This window comes from Papilio machaon, chromosome 13, assembly GCF_912999745.1.
Source record: "Papilio machaon chromosome 13, ilPapMach1.1, whole genome shotgun sequence".
Lineage (NCBI taxonomy): Eukaryota > Metazoa > Arthropoda > Insecta > Lepidoptera > Papilionidae > Papilio > Papilio machaon.
In genome coordinates, this window is record NC_059998.1 from 4,664,184 (window position 1) to 4,691,982 (window position 27,799).

Below are 27,799 nucleotides of genomic sequence, written 5' to 3' on the forward strand. Positions count from 1 at the left end.
TCTAGAAAAGTATAATGTGAGTAAATTGGTAAAGAATTAATGTAATTCCTTCTGAGATACATATGTGCATAATAATGGAGCGAATGAACGCAAACACGGCAGTTAACAGGAGACCTTCGTATAAAGAATGCGAGATTTCTTTGCGCCAGCTACGGCCCATCAAGGTATGTTTGTATGTCCATTTACAGCACTCATTGTGATACAACTGGTGAAATGCACATTTATAGGGTGTCTCAGTAAGAGTGCACTTTTTAAAATTGGAATATTTTTTTTTTCGTGCAAGTGGCGAGTCTGAAATTTTACAGTTGTCACCTCTGTTTATTCCGATTATTAAAAAAGGTGCGCTTTTCGATAGAACAACGCGTTATAATTGTGAAAACTTATTACAAAAATGGGGAAAATTACAGCCGAGAAAGTGCACCTAATGTGTCAACCATTCGAAGAGTGGTCAAAAAATTGATATGATAACAAGAATCCTTTGCGTCAACGTACCGGTCGGACTCTGAAAACATTGCTGCTGTAAACGAGAGTGTCGCCGAAAATCCGAAAAAATCAATACAACATCGTTCTCAACAACTTTAAATAAGTCATTTTCTCCGATGATCCATATGGATCCATGAATGGCTTCGTGAATACACAAAATTGTCGAATTTGGGACTCAGAAAATTCTCATCCAATCCATGAGAAACAAATGCACCCCACAACGAGTAACTGTCTGGTGCAGATTTTGGTCAGGCGGCGTGATTAGACCTTACTTTTTTGAAAATGAGGCCGAAATTGCAGTGACTGTGAACGGCATTCGTTACAGGAATATGATTACGGACTCCTTGTGGCCTCAACTGAACGGTATGAATCTGGACAACATGTGGTTTCAGCAGGACGGCGCAACCTGCCACACCGCGAATAAAACAATCGACTTATTGCAGCAACGATTTCCAGAAAACATTATTTCACGAAATTCTGATGTCAACTGGCCACCAAGAACATGCGATTTTTTTCTTTGGGGTTTTGTGAAATCGTTATTCGCATAAACCCGAAACAATTCCTGAACTCTGATCGGAAATCCAACGCGTCATCGGTGAGATACAGCCACATATCTGTGCAAAAGTCATGGAAAAATTCATGAAAAGAGTAATGGCCTGTCATCGGACGCGTGGGGGTCATTTGCCAGATTTTTAATTCCATACTTAATCGGAACATGTCTTCTTTACAATACAATAAAAATATCACAACTCTGTCATAAAATACTTGTTTCTATTTTAAAATGAAAAAGTGCACTCTTACTGAGACACCCTTTATTACAAAAGGAGGAATAACCAACCTTATTACTAATATTATAAACGCGAAAGTACAGATGGATATTTCTTAAATCTAGAACGGTTGAAAGGATTTGCTGCTTCAAGAGTTTATCTAACAATGAATTTTCACTTCAGAAACAACTGTATTAAAACATTTGTGATCCTTCTTTATCTCTTTTATAGAACAGAGACAACAATATTTGCACAGATGGTTCCACAGTCGAAACTCACGATAACACACGCAACTTCGCATCGTCATCATGTTTCTTAAATGAGCTGTTTGTAAAAGTGTTGCTCATTGATTGTCGGCTAAGCGCTTACAAGCCTACCTTAAATATAATGTATTGAGGTCAAACGGGCGTGAGCATAAAATATATGAATTGTATATCTCAGATATTCCCAAACCTCTATCTAGTAGACTCCTTTCGTTAATTTTACTGGTTTACGCGAACTTTGTGTTGCATAACTTCCCGAACTTGTAAAAATTTATTTTGCTCCATCATACTCCTCTGCCGGGGGTCCAATGGTTCAGATTAGTCTAGTTCTGAATCTCAATATCGAACATAGACTAATGTAGACCGCCTGAACCAGTTTGGGAATCACTGGTCTATCTAGATGTTGGAAGCTGGCTACATCAGGATTATGACATCGTTGGTAATGTTTATGTAGAGTCTCGCCCACGCTCCATCGGCATGCATCTGGGCCCCGGGCGATAAATAAGTTCGGCCAGCCGGTCCTCCCACTGCGGTGCCTCTACTAAGCACCATACAAATCATACAGATTATTAATTGTTTTATGATTTATTTTTTTTTCGTTCTTGTAATTTAGATTAAAATTATTTTTATTATTCGTTGATTGGGTTAGTTCGAACTTGGATTAGAACCCAATATTTACTGCTAGAGATCGAATTTTCCAGAGGTTATTTTAAGGTAATCTATAAGCATAAGAATATTAAATTAATCAATATGATATAACTTAAATATTTTTTCATTTATAAATTGAAGATGTAAAAGGGGAGATGAAGTTTCTTAAGTCCGTATTCAAATGTATTACATTTGAATATCAAAAGTAAAATAATACAAACGACAGGGTGTCCGTCCCTGTACTTTTACAAGGTTTACTTATCCTTAATTGCCTAAATTATGGCAATGATCGTAACCGATAAGAAAATGGTGCCTTTAATAAGAAGAAAAAATAACAAAGTAACATACCTTTCATAACTATGTACCTATATGCAAATTCATGGTTAATAATATCGAACCCTTTTTAAGGATCGAATCGTCATCAATTTACCAAAACACATTTTAAACCTGTATTAGAATCTTAAACAGGATCGTCCAAGAACCGGCTGTTGAGAACTTTAGGACGGACTTTTCGTTTCAAATCGTTGCGAATAAAAACTAACATCGGGTATTACGACATCGATTAATATATTTATATGAATTGATTTTATAACCAATGTATTGTTCAGAAAACAGTTGTACGACGTTCATTTGGGATCTACGCTTTTGGTGGCTATAATCGATATACTATTTTAACCGATGTCGTATTAAGCGGTTATTGTATGTAGTGCGAAGGTTGCGTCCACGCAGTTTACGCGTTGATCCTCTGCCCCCACTCCGGCGTGCTGGCATTTCCGCGCTTATGTCGTATCGTATTCTCTCTGTCCCTCTAGCGAACGCCTGTCTTCGATCGATAGACAATTTTCCGAATTTTACGAACTTTTCTTAATGAAAAGTACGTACAAAGTGGTACACAAAAGTTGAGTGTTATCGTGCTGTGTTACAACTGGCTTATTATTTACGTTGTAAAAAGTTTTGTGTTTTAACAATTCAGTGATTTATGTTTATGTAAACAACGCTTCATTCATCGCGACTAGAAAAATCATTTTATATAAAACAGGTAAGACTAGGTTTATTGATTTATTAAAATAATGTGCATATATAATTTTGCCTAATTCATTAATCTATAACTAAATTATTTCTGACTAAATTATTATTGTATTAAAACAGTTGAAGTTATAAAATTGGGTATAAGTAAACCAATTATTATTTTCGAAAACCTATGTAAGTTTTAGAATCGAATGTTATTTTAACAATTCGTTATTAGTAACTTGTTATTTTGTGTTATTTTCGAATATTTTCCGAGACACTAACTTCGACGTCTACTCGTGTAAGGTTAGGATGACATAATGCGTATGTAAATAACTTAGATATTTATTCAGTGACGCACATCGGCGTTCAATTCACATTAACCGATGTTTTATGAGAGAACATTGTCATGTGTTATATGTTGCTTTATAGTGTATATCTACCATTATATTAAATAATTATTAAATTAAATCACCCCGAAATTTTTCGCACTACATTTATAATATCCATTTAATGTGCACCTAAAACTGAATTAAAAATACATAATTTTATCAAAACATTTAAAAAAAAACCGAAGAATAAAGATTCTACAGATGCACAAATTTTCTATATTTTTAACTGTATTTTATTTTATCTTGTCTGTTTTCTATAATAAAATATTGTCACGTTAGAAAACTACTTTAATTTTTGAGTTTTATAAGCACATATTCATGACATATTTCTTAGTTTTTGAAGGAAAATATTAATTGCAAAGTAAAAGCAAAATTTAGTTTAACGTGTCAACATTTAATTTAATTTATTTGATACTTAAATTTCTTATAAAAATGATTAATACAAAAGTCATCTGTCAAACTTACGAATCTACAACGGAATAAAAAATTAAAATGATCTCATCATATTAGTTTTTTGTGACGCCTTATAAAAAAAACAGAGACAAGAAAACTTTAGTTGGGGCGTTATTATATTACATCGGATTATTGACACTATTACCTGCACCCACGCAACATTTAAGCTGATCTTAATTCCAATAGAGGTTTCCTTTTCATTTCTTTAAAAAAATAATGTAAATAGTTTTTTTTTACTGTCAGTAAACTGTAATTTAATGTACTTATAAAATTATTTAATACTTTTTTACCTACATCTACCATTCCTATATTTCTGGGTTGCCTGTATTATGTGCAAATTTATTTTATTTTGACCAGTTTTTGGCTTGTCGTAAGAAGGTAACTTCCGCGCAGTCGAGTAGAGTGGGAAATTATAACCGCTTTTTTGTATCGACATGAATGTAATTAAATAAAAAATAATCATACGAACTTCAATTTGGTTGACATCGGTACCTTATTATGCTGGATGTACATTTAAGAATGTACATAATTAAAATTAACAACTTACAGTAAATAAGTTGTTCTGTAAAAACATACAGACGAGTTCAAAACCTGCACCTTTTTAAAGTCGGTTAATTAATGAAGTTATTAAAACATTTACTTTTGTTTTTTTTTAAATTTAAGTAAGATTAAACTATTCTACAAATAATTAACTTAACTTTAAGGAATCTCTGCACAGGTTAAACGACTTGGTTTCCAGTAAAATGTAGGTCCTATTAAGTATTAGTCAATCTAAAAGCTAAGCTTGCGCCTATGTAGGACGATTGGTGTCCGAGTAGGTTGCAGTACAAGTACTGGTGGTTTTCTTAGAATCTTAGTCATGCCTTCCATTTACTTATTTAGCTGTTACGCCCATGCATATAACATACTTCGTATCTATGTTATTTATATACTATATTATATATATACTATATACGAACACTATACTACATTCTATGGCAACGAATCTTTTTCATAAAGTCATAACAAATGTCTTTAATTTTTACATGTAACAATCAATATAATTTACTCTTTTGTTAGATGAAGTATAGAGTTACTTAGATTTAATTTTACACTCACATAATGTGAGCTTACGGCGCTTGTCCAAGCAGCTCAATTAAAATTGGAGATTTATTACGAAGTACATTTTTTTCCTTTAACAAAATTAAATGTTTGTAAGTCGTGTATGTGTGTCAATTAATTAGTCACGTGACATGAGTGATGGCTAAGTATGGGCCAACACGAATATTTGTGACAATCGCCTTTGTAGTTATCGTCAATTATGTCAAAATTGTCATGAGATTTTTGGTGTACTTTACGCCCTTTAGGGCTACGGGAATTTTAAAACGAATTTTATTGATATTGATACGATGGCTTGTCACAAGTATCTGTGCTAGGCCCACTGCCCTCGGAAGTTATTACACATAGAGGAAACATGCTCATGTTGGGTAAAGGCTGACTAAAGCGTTGCTAACTATTCACAACCGTTTTATAATTACAATATTCCGCTATACTCAAATATACTTATAATGACTTAGCACGTATTTAATTTTATTTGGAACATTTCTTACTGTTCGCGCTTAGTCTGAAGTGGTTTACCTTACTTAAGATTTGTTATACTATATCCTTCCCCTATTAGTATTAACTTTATTAGTAGTAGATTTACTATCACAAATCTATAACGACAGACTTCCTCTGTAACCAATAGAGTGCTGCAGTAAGATAAATATTTCCTCGCGTATTTAAAGATTTTTATAAGATTGTAAATTTAATTTTTATATCTTATACTAATAAAATTTTATTCCCGAAGGTTAAGTGAAGGTTAATTATGTTTTTCGTAAAGTTCGTAAATATTTTAAATTTAGTCACGCAAATAACTGGTTCTTGAAATAGCTATTAATAAATGTCTACGTTCGTGCACCCTTATCACATTTGACATTAATGCGGAATTATTTAACATCAATAAAAATATATTCATCAAATACGGTTATGTTATTATAAGTACTTAAAAATTGTTTCTTTATCCTCCAGGAATTCGATAAAGCTATAATATATTTAATGTAGCGTAAAAATAGGACAGAACTCAGGATATTATACGATAAAAAAAAAACATATAACCTTTCTAACATTATAAATGCAAAAATTTAGATGGATGGATGTTTGTTAGAAGGTATCTCCGTAAAGGCTCTATGGATCTTTATGAAATTTGGCACAGATGCAGAACATAGTTTGGAAGAACACACACATAGGCTACTTTTTAAATGTTTTTTTATTCCGATCGTACGGAGTCGCGGACGACAGCTAGTACACTAATAAAGAAGAAGTTTTGCTTTACTGCAGTTACTCTTCCTCGCCCAACTACTATTATATTCGAAGTAATGCCTAAAGAAAAAAAGCTGTACAAGATAGTTAGCTAGAATAAGATAATCGTCTAACAAATTTAGATGAAGTAGATTGCTAATTAACTGTAGTTAGAGAATGTTGAATTTCGTTCACAAGGCGTGGCCTGTAGCCACTACTTTTTGAGAACTAAAAAAACTAGCATTTCCTTGTAAGAAATGTGAAACACTAGTAGAGACTTGGTCTAACCTCAAAAGTTATTTCGGTACCTTTTGCTAACAAGTTCGGTTACTAACGGTCGTTTCACTTACGTTTATGGCGACTTTGTGGTAATTGTAAATTAATAATAAAAAATAAGAAAACATTTTGAGCATAAAATATTTTATTAATAATATATATTTAAAATAAATGTACAATTTGTTTAATACATGAATAGTAACCGAATAAATATTTTAGACAGAATCTTTGTTTTAAATTTCATCGCAAAGAAGAAGTAATGTAATTTTTCCTTACTTAAATGTTGTGCGTAGATCGGATTAAAATAATATTTGAAAAAGACGGTATACTTCGTTAGTAGCGGGACGTCAATATATTAAGATTAGAATGTATTTAATTTTATATTTCACTAGCTTTCACCCGCGACTCCGTCCACGCGGAATAAAAAATAGAAAACGGAGTAAAAATTATCCTATGTCCTGTTCCTGGTTCAAAGCTACCTGCCCACCAATTTTCAGTCAAATCGATTCAGCCGTTATTGAGTTATAAATGGTGTAACTAACACGACTTTCTTTTATATATATAGACTAGCCTTAAACCCGCGACTCCGTCCGCGCGGAATAAAAAATAGAAAACGGGGTAAAAATTATCCTATGTCCTATTCCTGGTTCTAAGCTACCTGCCCACCAATTTTCAGTCAAATCGATTCAGCCGTTCTTGAGTTATAAATGGTGTAACTAACACGACTTTCTTTTATATATATAGATTTAAAGTTCAATTTGTTATTCAAGTAAATAATTAGAAATAGTTGAAGTGTTCCACTTGGAGAAACAACTATTCAGCAGGTCTTTTAGGTGAGCATATGTTTATCTTTAAGTAATTACAGGTAAGTGTTTTGGATAATAAATAGCTTATGGGTTTTCTTTTTGTTAATAATTTAACAGTGTAGATATTTCGAAAATTAAGATAAATTATTCTATGTATTTCCATAATTGCATTAGAAATATTAAAAAATGACGAATAAAGATACAAGCTAATTTAAAAACTATTATATATACTACCAAATAAAGTCAGCATGTAGAGGTTATGATATTCAAAACAGGTTGTAGTTTTTTCTAATCCATTGAATTTATTGATTTGTGAATGTTTGTGTTTTTTTTGCTTCTTCTGTATCATATGTTGTTTGGAACTTATAATACGTTTGCGAAAGAATGCATTATAAAAAAAGTATTTATATCTCAAACTTTATGGACAGATTTCATTTAAATAAAATATATAAATGAAATTAATTAAATTTCTTAGTAAAGTTTTCTGTGTTAGGCTGATACTGAGGTTTGTCGTGCTTCATTTACACTAAGATGTGCCCTTAGGAGCCAATTAACTCTGAGTATGCCCGTAAAAAAACTTAACAATCCAAATATTTTTCAGTTTTCGAGGAGCGCAAAAAGATCACGCCATATGATACCCACTTAACCTTGTCAATGTTTTTGCTCAGATACAAGTCAAGCGAGTTAAGAATAGATGACATCTATAGTTTACGGTGTATTTTTTGCGTTACACGTACATTTGAGACATGACAAAAATAATTACTTTCCATCAAGATTCTTTATTCTACAAGGTTTTTTTTATGAATAACTAAATTAAATTACAAGCTATTATATTGCTAGAAATCTTTGAGGCATTTTTTTAACAGAAAGTATATTGAAATTATATTTACACTAAAATATTGACATATTCCAATATGTTACCACACAAATCCCATCATTTATCACAAATATTCGTCCCATATGAACACAAAACATTTCTACACGTGTCGCCGACATTCCCTCGTGTTTAGTGGAGAGTGTTGTCACGCGAACAATCCGTTTAGACAACAATCTGAATATTGTTTTCCATAATTCATCAGAAGCGTTTCATTATTCGTATCACGTCGGCAAGGCGTCGGAGCTACACGCACCATGTGAACAAAGCCTTTGACACAAGGTCGACGTAAGGAAAGGCGATTCGCGAAATTCGTAACATTAACACGTCCATTTACCGACGATACACGCCTTGTATAAAAATTCGAGGGTCAATGTCGTTCTTAATGTTTTAAGGATTAATATTGTGTTTAATGATTTACAATTTCGTCATTATGTTTTTAATTAACCATGATATGATATGGTTGATATTGCGACATCAGTATTGATTGTCATTTGTTATGATTATTATCTATAACTTTTTTAATGTAACGACTTTAATGATTGGCACAAATAAGGCTCTAATCGAACTTATTGTCCGTAGTAATCAATTAGCTAACACCCTGGAATAGATTGAAGAAAGGTCAAATATTATGTAAAAAAAAATCTCGTTAAAGATTTATAAGATCACGAATCATTCTGCACTTGACCGAGATGTGAGGCCGCGGGTGAGTGACATCGGACGAATGTATAAATGACAACAAAGGACACGCGAATTAAAAGAATTAGGCGTTTCTTTTTGTTCTGTCTCATCAGATGAAGATTCGGTCTCCCCCGTATGTTTACTTAATTGAGACGGGTATTTAACTCTGGTGGGTGATAGAAGGTTTTGTAATTTGCATTCAGAATTGCTAGGAGCTTATCAAAGTTAGTTAGTTCGTAAAATACAATACAGCGACAAAATAAAATAAAACTTAGTAGTTTAGTGACTACACGTGTTGAACAAATTATGTCTTGATAACTAAACGATTTTGAACTCGTGGGAATGTTTTTTTTTTTACTTCCTTTTATTTCATTGTTCCTATCTTTTTTTCGTTAATTTAATTAACTTGTTCTTAGCTTAAGCTATTAAAATTCTTAAATAGAAAGATTCGTTTCTATTATGTAATATCAAGTTCATGAGTTTCTTGTCATCGAACAAAGACTTATTCCCACGGCGATTACGTTGCGACCATTTAAAATTAGTCTGTTGCGATTATAATTCGCGGTATAATTGTGAAATGCGATAGGAGTAGCGTTGGGTCTTTAAAAAGTAGCGAATGAATAGATATGCCACCGATCGATTGGGAATGTTGTCCATTTGTAATTGGTCTACGCAAATATTCGTTTACAAAATATCGAAATATAATACGTCAAACTGTAAATAAATTCATTCCATCAATTTACTGATTACAATTAGCCCAGGTACATTACAACGATTTGCCGGTGACAGATAGAGAATTAAATGTGTTGTCAAAATGTTTGCGTAATGAGTTGTGAACTTGGCGATTGCGAAGCACATTTTTTTCAGTTGCCCTCGTCTATCTTCTTCCCTCTATGATCTCCTTCCTCCTGACATCCCTCGCCCCATTGATCTCAAATCTCTTCTTTCCCTCGTCAACTCCCCTTTTGTTTATATTCTTAGTTCATTCATTAACCATAATAATATTAAGCTGTAGTTTATCTGTCTTTTAACCAACTAACCAATGTATATATTGTGTGCGTCTTATTTGCCCTAGGTACATCAACAGCGATCCTGTCATCAAACATTCTTAGCTACTCACTTAATTCTTAGTTACAATCTGTGACCTTGTTCGTTCACGAAACCCGTTTTATAAAGCAGAGTATAAAATACACTTGACATTGGCGAAATCTATAAGGAAACGCCATTAACCCAAGAGAAGATTGCGAAGCATACGCTTTCACATTAATGTGACAGCGAAGTAAATCCGTGAAGGCACCTTCACGCCTCGAAATCTACATAAATGAACACGTCAAAAGGACTACACTTAAGTGCACACAATTATCTTGTTAATATTGTTAACGCGATGAAAGCGAGACTCAGTGTTTCCCAATTTTCGACGTACTATGCAATAAAATAATAAGCTGTTTGTTTGTGAAATGTTTACCAAGTAAAAGTTCACATGGTTTCATAATTTAACGACGTTGATTGACAGAGGTTACATTATAATTTGATATGGGGTCCGCAACTGTGTCTTTATTATTAAGTAACCTAGTTTGGTATTTGAAATTGGTTTGACAAAATGTTTGACCAACATCAACAAGTACTTATTTTTGTTACTTGTATCTTGTTCTTCATCTGAAATATCATTTTGTACATCACCTGCTCTGTGTATTCCTAATTTAAATAAGTGTAATCATTAAAACCATTATAACGAATTTATTCTGTGAACGTCTACAATTATGATTATTTATTAACATTTTTAGGGAAATTTTTGTAAGATTTAATCACACCAAGTATGTTAATATATTTTATGACCTTCATCTACAAATGGAATGAAGCTATAAAACAGTTCAGTGCCCTGGTGTTTAGAATTACAAAATAATTAGTAACAAATGTAAGCATTATTTCTTAAAATACTTATGGTAAAATATTTTGATCCTTATTTATAAAGTGATAAAGTTTTAATTGTCACGTATTAAAAATGCTTTTCAATGATTTCGTTTTTTTTTAGGTTTTCGATTATGTAAGTATCAAATACTAAAGTTGCGTTGTATAGCGACAAAATATATGGCGGCACACCCAAAATCATTATACAATTTGTGTTATCGGATATTTCGTAAATTTTGTCGAAACTATGAAATCATCTGTCGCTAAATAGCGCTGACTTAAGCTTTAGGATATTATGTCTATGTTATGATAATTTATTATCATTAAATATACATTTGTCGATCCATAGATAAAAGTGAACCAACTATAATATTAAAATGGGGATTTCACATTCGTGATTAATACCTCAACCAGAGACTAGTTCTCGCTTCGTATTTTTAATAAATATTACAAAATAATACTTGCCTTTATGAATGTCTTTTTAATAGCATATATCTGCAGAAGACCCTTCACCTTTTAAATTGAAGTAATAACAAAATGAACGTGTCATGTCACCGCACTTACTATGACATCAAAGTAAAGTAATTAACAAGGAGAATAAAATGTGATACCTGTAATGTCTTTACTAGAGAAGTAAATATTTTATGATTATAAATTCCGAATAATCTCAAAAAGTACTGAACAAGTTTTAAAACGTAATTAATTTTTATTCGACGAACATGATTCTGTGAGTAGCGAAGCTGGGACTAATTTGAGTTAACATTTAGTAAAATTGTATTTCATACACTGAAGATGAAGACGTCAATACATATTTATTGCAATTCATGCAAACGAATGTAAAAAATAAAACACACAAAGAATAGGTGGTATGCAAAAGTCAAGAACAATTGAAGCGCAAAAATAATAGAAAAAAAATCAATAACGATTTTGCAATTAGCTTTTGAAACGCAAGATTATTCAACCCACGTCATTCATTTAAAACCCATTGCGGTTTAATTGGTACAATTATATTAATCGGCCTACTGATCTAGAGGTATAATTTGATTTATAACCTATTAAACATCTTGTTTGTATTTCTGTGTGTGGTCTATATTGTTAGAGCATTTCGCATACAATGGGATGCAAGAACTAGTTGACAGTGATTCTACAAAGCAACAGGTCTGTGCAAGATTAAAAGCCAATTCAACGGTAATTCCTAACTTAAGTGCCCGATAAACGATTTCTTTTCTTGTCAAATATATTCACCAAACTTTTCAAATGGACAAACATTTTAATTTTACAAAAATTTTGATCGTTTACCGTCTCCTGATGTTAAAGAATAGCAAAAAGATTTTATACAATATTCAAACAAAAAAACGAATGACATATTTTTTATAATTTATTTTTTCTATATGTCAATTTAAATATATAGTCAAAAATTTGATCACGGACGAAAAAGTTGTCTCATTTTATAAATAGTTATCACAACACTTTAACAGTTTCTTTGGAAATCAATCTCAGTATGTCCTAGATGAAGATGTTAATTTATTAGTAATAAATATTACGTTTTTTTACTTTCAAAGTCATAAAAGGGTAACAATTACAATTTGATTGACAAATATTTGCTAGTATCTATTGATACAATATAGATTAGATTCATTGATAAAATAGAAAACTGTTAGATGAGAATATTAACTTAGATTCGACCATTAGATCGTTAATCCTAGGTACGCCTACCCACAATCTGTTAGCCAGTGGCATTTTAGAACAACCGGTTGCTAAAATGATTTTCACAAAAATATTGTATACAATAATAAATAAAACATTGATTTCTGAACTTTAGCAGATCTTAAGCTTTTCCAGTAAATCATTTGATAAAAAAAAATTTAAAGTAGTAAATTATGACTTTTTTAATATAGCATGTTAGCAGCATATTAGCACAATTTCAAAAGTTTTGATATGTGCAATAAAGTGTGATGCATTATAAAAAACTGTCGCTCATACTTTTTTAAATCCCATAAATATTGATTCCGTGTGCTCTATTGTGCTCGAAGACTCATAAATTATTTAAGCGGCCAGTATCGGATATCGACAAGTTTGGCGAGATTTCGCAAACTGATAGAACATTTACAAACGTTTGGCCGGCATCCATAATTAGGGAGGTGTAGTTTTGCGATTTATTGTCGAATATAGAACGCGATGGTTGTTGCAGAAACTACAAGATATTGTTACGAGTACGTTGCCTATGTGCTTGTTACTTGAGCATATTTGTGTCGACACAAATAGGAAACCGATATTGAAAATGACTTTGTGATAGCTAGAAGTAAATAAAGCTTTAAAAATTAGTTTGGAAACATTTTTCTTTAACTATCTTCTGTTCTGACTTTAATGTCTTCGATCTTTAATGTCTTAAGGCGACTTCTTGTTTAGATTTTTTTATATCATAAAGTGGTGAACGAGCAAGCGGCCATCTGAACAATTGCAGATGCGTTGCCTACCTCTAATCGCCGGAGGAGGGGACGCACAGATAGATAATATTTCTCCTTCCTATGCATTCCCTCCCTCGTGAAATCCACGTCCGCTTCCCATCTTTTCCTTATATGAAAAGGGTGGGAAGGTAAAGAGGACTAAAATAAGGCCTCTGGCAACACACTCATCTAACAACAGTTGCTTTCTAACAAAAAACGCGGAATTGCTTGACGCCTATCTTCTGTGTGGTTGTAGTATTTCACTGGGCGAGCCGGCCAATTCGTGCAACAGATGTTGTTGTTATCTAAATAGAAAACAAATTATGGTAATATCTTATTAGTGTAATATTTTTTAGCTTTGTTTAGCTTTGATATTATACCACAATGCTTGCCCACTACCGTTTGATCTCGCAAATAAGCGGCTCGTTGTTCTTCCTACGCGGCGACGGCGCCTGCGAGTGGGCTGAAACATTAGCAAATTTGATAAATAGATTATTTATAGCTTGTTAAATAAACTGCTGAGTAATTACAGAGGATAAACGTGATCTGTAAATGGTAAGCGTAATAATTAGCTTTTCATTTCGAAATTAAAATGGAGGCCAACGTTAACGTATAAAATTCATTTATAAAAAAAGATATAATGGCCCATTTCTAGGAATTACTAAATATGTATTAGATGCAAATTTCACTTTATTTAACATATAAACATCAACATACGTCTGCGCGAGTCACGGCCACTAAAATACGATCGAACAGACGTTTAAATCAGTAGAGAACTTCATGAAATAAACATATGTTGATGAAACAAATATCCGAAAGCATTTTTACGATTCTCTTTTATTTTAAACGGTTCTTCTTTTATTTTTAAACCTAAGGGTGACAAGGAAATAAACGTGAATAGTACAGTAGCTGAATAAATATTAAAAATCACATAATAAAGTTTTTTTTTTAAATACAGAATATACACTTATGGGCACTCTTTGTAACCACTGAATGATTATGATTGCAGTTAGTGTTTATTTTTGATGTCTCATGGTAAGGGCTTTTTAGACAATTGTTTGTTTCAGAACATGGGACATGGTTATTAATTTAGTTCAGCTAAAAGGCGATAGGCTCCATTGGATACTAATTAACAATAGAGCGAAACTAATCATACAGTAACTACGTTTTTCAAATAAGAAATTAACATCAGATTCTAGTAGCTAATTATTTTTTTTAAAAACAATTAAAGAAAAATTAGACCAGAAAGTCAAAAAACCATTGCATTGTTCATTAGAATCAAAATAATATTATTAAAAGTTTCATGCATTATCTCAAGCGTTGTCAACTATTTTTACATAGTTATAGGTACGTATTGATAATCTTGTAACTGTTACAAACGAAGTGTACAAACTTTACATACAACCTTCACGGTCAATTTGTTGTTTGAATAGGTCAATTAACGCCGCGCATATTTCACGGGAGGGTAGATAGAGGCGTGGTTGCGCAATTGCTCTCTCGCTTACTCTTGTGAGAAACCGTAAACGGACTAACAGTTTAGTGATCTGATAACAAATTTATGGATAAAATCTATGCAATGTATGCAATGCAAAAACATTTTGTAATAGTATAATAACGTATAAATTCAAGACTTTGATCTACCTCGACATGAATAATTGTTTAGTTTGCGCCCATGCCAGTAACCTAGAGATGCAGGCAGGAATGTAATTCAGCTTGGTCCTGGTACACCTCTTTCGCTTTTTTTATATCCATAGGTCTATGCGCATACTCGTCTGTTACTATGTACCAAGATGTATGTAACATACATATTAAAAAAGGAAAGTTAATGTCCAATTGTCCAAAACAGTACAGTAGATATCAAGATGTACGCACGCCGTTTTTTCTGTTTCATATCAACGTCATTAATTAGCGAATACAATACGGTTTTTGTTCTCGCGAAGAAAGTTTATTTGCGTGCAAGTTTCCATGTTTGATGTGGCGAGGTCAAGTTGTTTTTGACTCATCAGCTCCGAGCTTATATGGGAAGGACGGACAATAGCTTTGGGAGTGTCCATACTTTTATTTCTTTGCCATAAAAAATTTACTTGTAATATAAAGACAAGTGTAAATAATTTGGTTATTATAATAAACGTAAATAATGATCATGTGTGCTTAAGGATTTATAATTCTTATAAATACAATGATTTATTTTGTTTTAATCTTATATTTTCTCTATGTAAGTACTTACTCGTATTTGTAGAGTTAAAGTTGTGTACATATTAATTAATAAAGTAACATAAGTTGCAAAAGATTGTATATAGGATGTTTGTTGAGTAACGATAGTAATATTAAGCTAGTGACGACATCTGTTGAGGGCAATGAACAACACAGTGCGATAAGCTTATCTGAGCCGGTAAAATAAGAGTTGCAATCGCGGTTAGTTCTGACGGAAAACATTTAAAACCTATATAGGGATAGAAAATGACACATAGAAAAAATTACAATAAAGTAAAGCCACAGTCAACAAGGATTTTGTAGCATTTTTATGACACTGTCAGTGGGGCGCTTGTGAGCTATCATCATTTAAATCATGACATCGGTAGGGACAAGTCAGATAAGTTTGTCGGTCTATGCAAGTCTATGTAAGGCAAGGAAGTTTAATTATGACTCACAATTGTTAGGCTTTTTAATGTAATGAAATACATAACAAGTAAATGATCTATTCAAACTTTATTGTATCTAAATTAAGTAAAATGAAACTGAAGATATATTCGTAACAGTTAATTGACTTTATTCTTTCTTTCCTTGAACCAGGATCTACTTTACTCGATTTTGTTTTACATTACTACTTACTTGATCGTGCTTTGTTTTTTAATTACATATTCAACAGTACTTTGTAATCTGATGTAATTTTATTGTTGCTTAACATTATCTATTTTAGTTACATTATGTAATTACGTAGAGAATATTTCTTGTGCTGTTGGGCATTAAATTTATTATACTCATTAAGTGCAACTTCTGTCTTGTGCATTTCGCAAACCGCCATAAGGGAATCATGAGATATTTGAGTTATGAAGACAGTCTTACAAACTCGTTTGAAACTGTTTTAATGTTTCTAGGACTACTGCCATTAGACTTTATGACACGTGCTGTTTAATCTTTTTACACAGTCGTATTTATCAAATACAAGCCATTCCTTTTAACAAAAATGTGTCTACTTTCATAACGCCTAGTATGAAATCTAAACATTATTTTCACACAAGTTTCATAGATGAACTTTTTTGTCTTAATATATTTATTTATATTGCAACAAGTTGCCTCTTTTTCACTGCATTTTAATAAACAATATTTCACAAACAAAGTAAATTGTTGCAAAATAACGCGGTTTTAATTTCAAATAAGACTGCAAAAAATTTTAAATTTCACAATGGAATCTAAACTTTTTTTGCACATTTTAGTTACAATACACAAGATTGTATTCCGTAGGTTCTATAAAAGGGCATTAATTGTGTTATTGAGGGCACAGGAGTGAAAGCGCGGGAACCATCTTTGGAAGCAGGATCAGTGGGCGATGACCCGATGTGTCGACAGCCACGCGTTAGGAAAATATATTGGGCAGATAACCAAATTAACATGTTACCAATTATAGTTTATTGTTTCTCAACGATGTGCTAAGTATGGATTATCTTTATGTGAATAAAAGATTTATAGTTCGTCATTCTTAAAAATAACCGATTCTACATGATTGGTTTCGAGCTTTTGAATAATGTATAGCGGCCACTTTTCTTATAAACTATTAAAAAAATTACCAATGTATCATATTATATTGTGTGAGGTTTATTACAGATACTTGTTTTTTTTGTTTAAAGTCTTATAATTATAAATCCAGAGGAAAATGAAAGAAGCACAAAGGTTATATTACTTTTAACGAATGATTAATATTTTAATGTGTACAATTTAGAAAAACTTCCGCTTTATATACCTCTCATGTTATTGATATAAAACTCAACAATCATTTAAAATTGTATAATATCTGTTGCGAAAACATTGTTTTTAAATAATAAAATTCAAATAGGGCCACGATGTCAATACAATAGCGCGCTCGGGGCAAATCTTTTACGACGGACGTAAAAATAGAAAAAGAGGAATGGATATGTGCCTTAAGTAAACAGGTACGTCAATAGCAATTCCTTACCCTGTAGACATGTCACCGACCAATTGTGAATTTCGCCAGCTTACAAATTTTCTAGTCACATATTTTCAACTGTCGGCTAATTGCCAATTAAACGAATTGTAAGGAATTCACGCGTTATTCGTCGACAGTTTCTAAACTGACAAAGTGAAATCATTAAATTGTAAACTCATATTATGCTTGTATTTGGCACGAATGAAAGGTATTTTTTGCAGGTTAGTTTTTATTATATTACATTTTACAATTAAGTAGTTTATTGAGTTTTTGATTTTACGTGATTTTATTGTTACGTTCAAGTTTATAACATGTTTAGTCAGATTACATACAGACGAAGTTTACGATCTATCAGTTACATATAAACAATAAGACAATGTAATATGTTGTATGTTACTTCCGATAATAATACTTTAGCCTTGGCGTGTTTACGGTCCATAAGGCATTGTCTGCTTACATGTTTACAATATTATTTAGGTTTCGAACGTCGGAAGAATAGGTTTAATAGAATATTTATCATATATTCGTGCAGTAATGCAACTAGCTTTGCTATAAATTGCACGATTATTACGTTTACCTGTACATTTAATTGTAAATCAAGGACATTAATTAATTTAAAATCTAGAACGAATTCTTGAATCACATAAATCATCAAAAGGGATTTCAAAACAATCAGTTTAATCTATCTGTACTAATTGTATTATATTTCTAAAGATTAATGATTTGTATTTTGTAAGTAACGTATATGATAAAAATTGTTTTGTGATTAAAAAGCTACATTATCACTAAGTAACAAGGTTATATTTATTAATTTATTACTAGAATTTTTTGAATTCCACGCCGACGAAGCCGCAGTTATTTTTATAATACATACGTAAAGTCTTTATTAATAAAAATTTGCATCAAAATACAAAACAAAATTACTTCAATAACGTTACTAGCAACTCCTTACTCCTCTCTAAGTTATTTTCACAGTGGTTTTTTTAAACATTAGATTAACAAAGTCTACTAAGATTAGAAACAAAATCACATCGTGACACGGCGAAAGATAAGAAAATGTTTTTAAACATCATCAAATTGTAACAGTTTGATGTTTTTTAAATTTTTTTTATAACAATTTAAAATTTGTCCTTTGGACTTTTCCTCCAAACATCTTCGAACCAGGCTACTTACTACCTATTTTAATTTATTCTTACGGTGACGTCGAAAAGTTAATATTTACACAGACGCTAGAGACAAGGTCACAGTCAAATACATAATAAATAAATAATTTAATTACTTTAAAATTTGCACATGTGACATCATCATAATATACACGTCATCATCATCGTTACCTCACTTTACGTCTCCACCGTGGGACTCGGAGCCTACACTGAGTTAGGGATGACTAGGCCATAGTTAACCATGGTGGCACAGTGCGGGTTGGTTGACTTCACACATGTCTTTGAATTTCTTCTCAGATATGTGTAGGTGTTCATTACGATGTTTTCCTTCAGCGTAAGAAAGTGGGATAAATGTATATATGTAAATCGAAAAATACATTGGTACATGGCGGGATTCCGACCCAGGACCTGCAGATTGCAAGTCCGGTGCTTAACCCCTGAGCAATCGATGCTCGCACGTCATCATTTGAATCATTTTACTACAATTTCGTTTATATTCCACGTAACAACCGCTACTGCCACTGGCTACATTTTACTCACAAATTAAAAAATAAAAAAAAAAAAATATTTTATATTTTTCAGGGTGTCCAGTAATGTTTTGACATGCCGAGCACGGCTGTTTTGCGTGACGTCGCTTCAGCTTCGCCCACTGACCCAAAGACTTACGAGGATGCATTGGCTACAGTAAGTATTACAAGGATAATCTGCAATACAGTGGAAATCGGATCCAAAACCCATAGATCTCTGCTAAACTCCATATAAATATAATATTCAAGTTATAGTCTTGTACATCATATCAGTCACCTCCGATATTTTGACTACAGTTATCGTTCAAGAAAAATCAGTCCGGGCATATAAAATACCAATAATCAATAATACAAAAGTAAATTAAAATCTAATTTGCGATAACACAATGGGACACGACCGGTTTTATTCAATTATCTAAATAGACCTTAATTGGGATAATGGGTTTTTAATTATGTTTATTAAAGTAATAAACATGACATTTTGTTCATTTACTTAATTATATTGTAACCTTATTTTACTTAATTTATATACCAACAACCACAAACATAAGTCTGTCCTAAACATCATATGACACGATTACAACATTTTACGTTGGCTTAAGTTTTTACGTGCGACGTTTCATCGCATTATCACGTATCGACTTAGCGACTGTATCAAGTTGTGTGAATGGAAAATGTCCATTATAAGGCAAACGGACGTATACGAGTACAATACACCTGCATACAATAGCTCCGTAGTTTAGTTTAGTGCAGTTCCCAGCATCTGACGCGCGGCCTCTTCTCGCGTGGTTTGTTAACAATTAACGAATTTTAAATTATCGTAATTTTTATTTTATAACGGTGTTTTCTTGTGATGGTGTTAAATGTGAAGTCTTCAAGTAATTAGTGATGTGTGCAGTGCCAATTCGATTGTTTTCATAGATTTATGTCCTCTTTACACATTATTTATTTACTCGTATTTTATAGTGATTTAATATAATCTAAGCAAAGATCGTTAGCGTGCTCAGTCTTTGAATGTGGGTCCCAACCTTGGCTTTTGCTTGTTTACTAGTTTTCTTTATTTCTTTATTGACTCGAGTTAAACGACTTATGTAACACAATGAGTTGCATTTTGTAAATAATGTATCACATTGAATGATTTTGCGCACCTGATCCGTATATCGTTGCAGCTGTAGTCAGTTTGTATGTGTTTGGCACGAGAAATATTGGTTGGACTATATGGGAAAATGCAACACTTTTATAGCGACATAATTTTTACACATTATATAACAGAATGTTTTGTTTTTTCAATATGATTTCAATAATAAACATTTATGATAATTAAAATCAAATGAAATAAACTATACATTATGTTATATACCGTAAATGGCAAGTGTTATATTATAGTTCAATTTTTATATTTAAAAAATATAAAAAATACAACGATTTTTGCGTGCTAACAGAGCATATTTTTAAAGTTATACGATAAAATAACATTTTTATTTTCAAAAATATTAATTGGAAATTCCAACACGTTTCTAATAGAAAATTAGCATTTCTAATGTTATTTAGATGTAGCAATACGTCTTGCGTTTCACAAATTATTTGATGACAAAGAAATCAATTATTTTCGATAATAGAAAAGTTGGCAAATATCGTATAGCGCTGCTAACACTAAGACGTAATAAATTAAATTTCGATGTTTATTGATCGGAGCGTAGTGTGTAATTTTTCTCAATTTTGTTTTTGTAACTGCATGTTCACTTTATCATTTTTAGTTTTTGTTTTTGGGTATAGAGCTATTTATTCGTTAAGTAAAAAACGGGGCACCTAAAAAACTCTGAAATTAGAAATTGCATTTAATTTAATTTATTATAACAGTGTTAAAATAATTGTCGAAAAATAATACGTTAATTCGTCCTAATAGAAATGCGGTAGTCGTGGTAGCGTGGAATTTACTCAAAAAGGCGCTCCCACGGACCCGCGCAAGGTGAGCGGGCTATTCTTAAATTGTCACTGAGTACAAACGATTACGCAACGTATTGCCCGCATGAATTATCTCACACAAGCAATGCTTAATACGTTTTTTATGTGATACTTGTTAACCGCATTTGCTTACAACGTACTTTAAAGTCGATGTACTCTCGATATGCTACTCGTACGATGATAACAAAATATATTTTACAGGTGAACATTTAGAAAAAGGTAAAGTTCATACATCTGTGCCTTAATTTTGTATAACCACGTTGACGATCGGTGACATTTTCTTAATTTGGTCTATGGTATTTTATGATGAGTCTCTGTGTTAAATTTGTATATCGGAAACCTTGTTCAATTAAAAAGACAATATTATACTAGCATGTTTGGGCAGTGGAAACGCACAGTTTTATAACAACGTGTTTGTGCCACGTGATTCTCTATTGATAATACGTATATACTATTGTAAATGTTGTAACACCTCTATCTCGTTATTGTAAAATAGAAATAACAAGCTAACATTATGTTTTCTTAAACGTAGATTTGTGGGATTATTTTATTACATTGAAACGTACACCATAATAAGATTCAAGGTCTCTTATAGGGCAATGTTCAGTCTGTGATCGAATCAAGAATGATGTGACCTGCAAGGTAACTAAGTAATCAACATTGCACATAAAATTGCAACAGATTTATAGTGCTGTAGCGTTGTAACACTATAGAATGTATTACGTTCACACATTTTTTTAACACTTTTTTTAATTTTATTCAGTTGGTTTAGTACCAGCTTAGAATGGTAACTATCTATAAGAAGGTGCCCTTAATGACAGAGTAAGGCCCTTCGTACACAAGTAAACTTAATTCTTCGAAACTAACATTGTAAACTTGCGTAGAGAGTATCGGTAGTAGCAGTAAAAGAATAGCAAATGCATAGATTTACTTTGTAAAGAGGTAGCAAGAAAACGACTATACAACAAAATGTCGGCGACGCGTGCCTTTGTACGAACCTTTATGATATTGTATTGCGAAGTCGCTTAAAGACTAAAATCGCCGGGTTGTGAAAATTTACGTAGCCTTGTGTACGAAAGGCTTTAGTTTCAATTTCAAAGGCAACCACCCACTTCTTATCTCTAAAATAACGAAGTGACTACCATATCCTGGTATACAACCAAAAATAACTGTCAAAGATTGCGAATTCATCAATGTCATTAATAATTTTGTTACTTATCCGACAAGCAGATAGCTTACATTTGATTGCTATCAAAATGACGTCTGTCAGTCAATGTCATTCGATACTGGTTTATGTTTTGACAAGTTTCTTGTGAGTGCATTTTGAGTCAATCACCTCGCATTAAAGATATACGGTGACTCATTTGCTGACAGGTGAAACTGTTTATTGCCACTGTTTCATTTTAAAGCGTTATTGGATAATTTTATCGATTTTCATTCTAATCTACTCATTAATCTATATATATAAAAGAAAGTTGTGTTAGTTACACCATTTATAACTCAAGAACGGCCGAATCGGTTTGACTGAAAATTGGTGGGCAGGTAGCTTCGAACCAGGAATAGGACATAGGATAATTTTTACCCCGTTTTCTTTTTTTATTTTTATTCTGCGCGGACGGAGTCGCGGGTAAAAGCTAGTTAAATATATTTGGTTCCTTTAACCGTGAAATTTTACGAACTTCAATTGTTTTAAAACATATTGTTGCCTATTTTTTTTTTCAAATAGAATTTTCAAACAGCAACTACGTTTTCATATGTGTTTCGGTAGTTGAAATGCACAGTAATCTTAAATTAAGGCAAATGAATTTTGTTGTAAAGTCTGTTTAAATTGGATAGAGTTAACTTAATTTAATATCTATTTTTTCCTTTTAAAGCTTTAATCTATAATAAGTCCCGGATAGCAACATATTGTGAAATCAATATAAAGTTATAAGATATCCTGACGTATCACGTATCATGTAAACGTTCTGCTTGTCTGAAATAAAAAAGTGTCTTGTTAAAATATTGTAGACAGGAAAACCATGGATCGATACAAATTATGAGTAATCACAAAAGAGCGTGTTTAGAATAATTAATTATAATTTATTGTACGATTATTGGTTACGTTGAACAAAGCGGTCTTAATAATGGTCACGTAACTGCAATCTACTTAGGCATACAATATACGAAGTGCATTGTGCCCATGACGTCGCTCAGACCTCATTGAATCGCCACCCAAACAAGATGGCTACCTTATATTGAAATTTATATGGAGCTTATTATTTGAAATTATATGATCAATCAATGAACGTGTATTTGTTTCGGATATCAGAGAAAATGTGTTTAAAACTATCGCGAGTTTATTCCGAGGTATACTTATGTTATTTAACTTTGTTAGGAATGTTAAGTGAAGTAAAAATCTTCTTACGATGTTCAGAAATAGTAGGGTATAACAAATTCTTTCAAAAGTATCTGTTCATACATTTACCACGAAATGTACTAAGAAAATGTGGTGCTTTGATTGCTTTATACACAGTTATAAGTAAGATTTATTTATGAATGAAAAACCCACAAAATGTGTCCAATATAATGCAGTAACACAAATCTTCCTTTGTTTTATCATAAATACCTCGTTGACATAATTTTCTGACCCAGTTTAAGTTACATCGAGTAAGTTATTTTGCGATATAGTCTCGTCTAGAGCTAAGCTAAGTTATGCGGTTTTCTCGATTATCTGATTACATATATGAAGCAAGTCGACTCACGCTTCGCTGATAAACGATTTATTAATCAATTAATTACATACATTTTCACTTGTTCGCGTGATCATGTTACAGTTTTAGTTTGCGTTTTATCATTTTTAACTCAATTTCACTCTGGAAAATATTTACTCGTTGATTTACTGTCACATATTTTTACTTAAAGTTATTAAAGATTTCTTAAAACCCGAATAGAATGAAGCTTAAAATAAAAGCAGTATTGAATATAAAAAATAACTTTTTATGTTATTAAAATGTCGCTTCTGGTACCGCAGACAAAACTGTATACATAACTTGTAGTACGATAGCCTATGTAAATTAGTTCCAACTAATTGGGTAACCGAATTAATTTCAATTAGTTATGAGCATAGCTTCGTAATTTCAAACGTAATTTAATTGAACGTTTGCGGGATAACTATGCAAGTTGTGAAAACATACCAGTTCAATCGCGTGAGTTTTAATTACGCTCTCATTAGCGCCTGAGTAGACATATATGCAATCTATTCGACTATGTAAATATGGTATCTAGTTTTCTGCTCATAATGCATAATAACTTTTTGCGAGTTTTATAACATGTTTTTCTAAAACAAATAGGAGTTTAGATCAGGGCTTTCATCGAACAAAAATGACTTTCAGCTGAACATATTATCTTATTTCTACATTATCATTAAAATTAACTTACTCTACACCCTGATACACTGTCCACACACACACGCGTGATAGAGAACATTATGTTTTTGTTACTTTTTTAATTAATGAGTTAAATTACTCCTTTTTATATTGAATAAGCTAGCGCAAACCCACCTAAGCTAAAGGGACAGATCTCAAGTCAATTGTAAGACCTGTCGAATTGTACGGATCTGAATGTTGAGCCACCAGGGTTTCGGATGAAAGAAGATTGCATGTAGCTGAGATGCGTATGCTAAGATATGTGGTGTGACAAGAGAAGATAAAGTTAAGAATGTGTATATCAGAGAAAGTTTGAAAGTAGCGACAGTTATCGAGAAATTAAGGAGCAGAATGTTAGCGTGGTTTGGACATGTTATGCGCAGGGATGATAATCATATAAACAAAAAAGTAATGAGATTGAACGTTTATGGCTATAAAGGAAGAGGAACACCAAAGAAAGTATGGATGGATTGTGTGAAAGAGGATATGCGTAAGAAGGGGGTAAATTCAGATATGACGGCTGATAGAGATGTATGAAGGAGTAGTACATACAATAGGGATGCCGACCCACAATAGGGATAAGGGCAGGTTGCTGATGATGATGATGAAGCTAGGCGCTTGACCACGATCCTACCTGATGAAGTGATGATGTGGTCTAAAGATGGTAGACTCTAGCTTTGTAAATTTACTTTACTCTTGAAGACCCCACGTCGTTCTTGGACCCTACTTAATAATGCCAACTTTCACGCAGTCCATCCACGAATTATTAAAACTATAAATACAGTCGAACCCGTCGAAAAACCTCCATAAGCGAGAGTCATTGTCCGGTCTTCCATTAGCGAGAAACTCGGCTAACAGAGTTACCTCTATAAGCGAGAACTTACTGCGGTCCCTTGAAATCTAACTTATCTAAGATCGACTACATATTATAAATTTAAATTTAACAAGTAATACGAAGAAAAATATCGCATTGCGTTCGAATTAACTTAAACATTTCATATTAATAAAGCGTGACTCACGTGGACATAATTTTAAATGTGTTGATCATTTATTAGTATTTGATTTATTTGCACGACTGAATATAAGACATTAAAGACCTCACGGTGGAATATTACTGAGTGTTGATTGATAATATTTCATTGCTCAAGTAATTAGTAAATGCTCACATTACTCGTACTGACAAGTAAACGAAGTTCTAATTAAACTTCGAAATAACTTTTACAACGAAGGTTGTTAAGTAAAATGTTGTTATATTCCAAGATTTATACTCGAATCCTTACTTTTTTAATAATTGTATGTTAATTCGTAACCATTCATAATTTCAGATTAAATTATTATAATTCGTCCTTGTATAGGTACAAGTAGGTATATTTGTTACAATATTAGTTCACTTGTACTTGTTTCATTATCAATAATAATCTTTATTTATGTATTTGTGAACGCTAAAATGATAGATCGCTCACGATTCAATTGTTTCGTTGCTAGTATTATAACAATAAAGCGCCTGCGTGTTTTGTGTTGAACGGTCTATTTGTTGTACTACGAGTAATATTATATTATCTGTGGTGGTACTATCTCGCACGTTCGGCCTTGTGCTTCGGTCAGGTGGTCGATGGGCCATATTTCGATATTCAAACTCGAACTTACTCTCACTTTCACATGTAAAGAGAAATGTATCACGTTAATCTGTTTGTTGTCTAACCGTGAATTTACACTGCCCAATATAACTTTTACGAAAATTTTATTACTCTCAATTTTCCCAAAGAGAATGACATGTTTTATACATATGTTACAACAGTGAAAACCCACTGTAAAATTACATTGTGTAGGTAAATTACTTGTATTACATTCCATGATCGAAAATATAACGATTTACAACTTACTTGTACTTGTTCTGTAGAACTAATACATCGCTCGAATACTCATCATTCATTATATTAAATTATCTTAGATAAATCATTAGCTAGTAAATCAAGACTGGATTGTAAATTACGCAAGCTGTTTTAAACTGAGAAATGAACATCTGCTTCAATTTGCAATCAAACATCGCTTACATGTATTTAATCATTATATTCAAGACAAAAAAATATAGGTTAACTTTAGTGTCTACTATATTAATGATTAATAATAAAGGTACCTTAACTTAACTTAACTTATGATCACGAAATATCCATTACTAAGTTCAGACTAAAATAATGGAATCCTAAGATTATAAACTAATATTATTTCCACACTTATCTTACTTCTTACTAATATTATGAATGCGAATGTTTAAATGGATGGATGTATGATGTAATTTTCAAATTGTTAGTTAGCATTCTATATATTAGAAGACAGTGGGAGCCCTACAGTTATAATAGTTTTTTTTTCTTTTCTCGATGTTAAAAAAAACGTTTAAAAATATTTTGTAAGTTCAGTTGTACCATAAGTTGAATAAGAGGTTACGGGGTACAGTATACGTTGTTTATAATTGAGATACAAGTTTTGACCTTTAAAACAACCAAGGTGTGTAGATTACTGGTGTTCTGCTCCTTTATATAAACCAAGGGGTGTCATAACAGTTATTAAAGTTAAAAAACAAACAATAATAAAAAAGCAAACAACGGGACTTTAACTTACACTAATCTATAATCAACGGAACAAACAATGAAACGGACATATGCTACGAAAATACGTACATGGCTATTTACATAATTTATGCTCGCAAAAAAACTTTAACGTTTAACGGACTGAGGAGTATAAAATTCATCGAATGAATTAATGTTTTTTTGTTTTTCATTATTTCTTGACTATCCGGGGTAAAGGCTATCGCAAATATATTATCTATCATGCGTGCCAACCCTATGTGTCTATTTTGGCAATCATCAGTCTGTATTGGGGCTGACGTTTTGGACTCGTTTCACGAACCAGCCCGTCGCCGCCTTGCTGTCAGGGGTTACTCGATAATGCTTTTGCATTTATACTTCCTGTTTCTTGTATTAGTACATTTTTTATTTATTTATTTATTGTAAAATATTTATTCTGCTTAAAGATTATAAAATTATGAGTGATCATTTATTTCATTCCGTCTCCTTCAAAATTTAATCAGCTCTCTAATTCAGCTGTTGTCATAAGAAGTGGTGGACGTAGATGAATAAAACCGTGTGTTCTTTTACAAAGTGCTAAGTGGGGGCAACCCTATTGTATTAGCCTCAAGGAACTTTTAAGCACCTATTTGATGAACTCGACCTCTTAGAAAGCTTACGAT

At 32.2% G+C, this 27,799-nt stretch overlaps 1 protein-coding gene across 1 annotated transcript in view; it reads left to right on the forward strand.

Moving 5' to 3' along the window:
• Positions 1–2,933: 2,933 nt before the first annotated feature.
• Positions 2,934–27,799, forward strand: part of LOC106717924 (serine/arginine repetitive matrix protein 1) — a 74,671-nt gene continuing 49,805 nt past the window's right edge. Inside the window, exons 1-2 of the mRNA XM_014511891.2 lie at positions 2,934–3,200; positions 19,236–19,337. Coding sequence (XP_014367377.2) covers positions 19,257–19,337 — 81 coding nt within the window. The 5' untranslated portion in view covers positions 2,934–3,200; positions 19,236–19,256. The remainder of the gene's footprint in view (positions 3,201–19,235; positions 19,338–27,799) is intronic.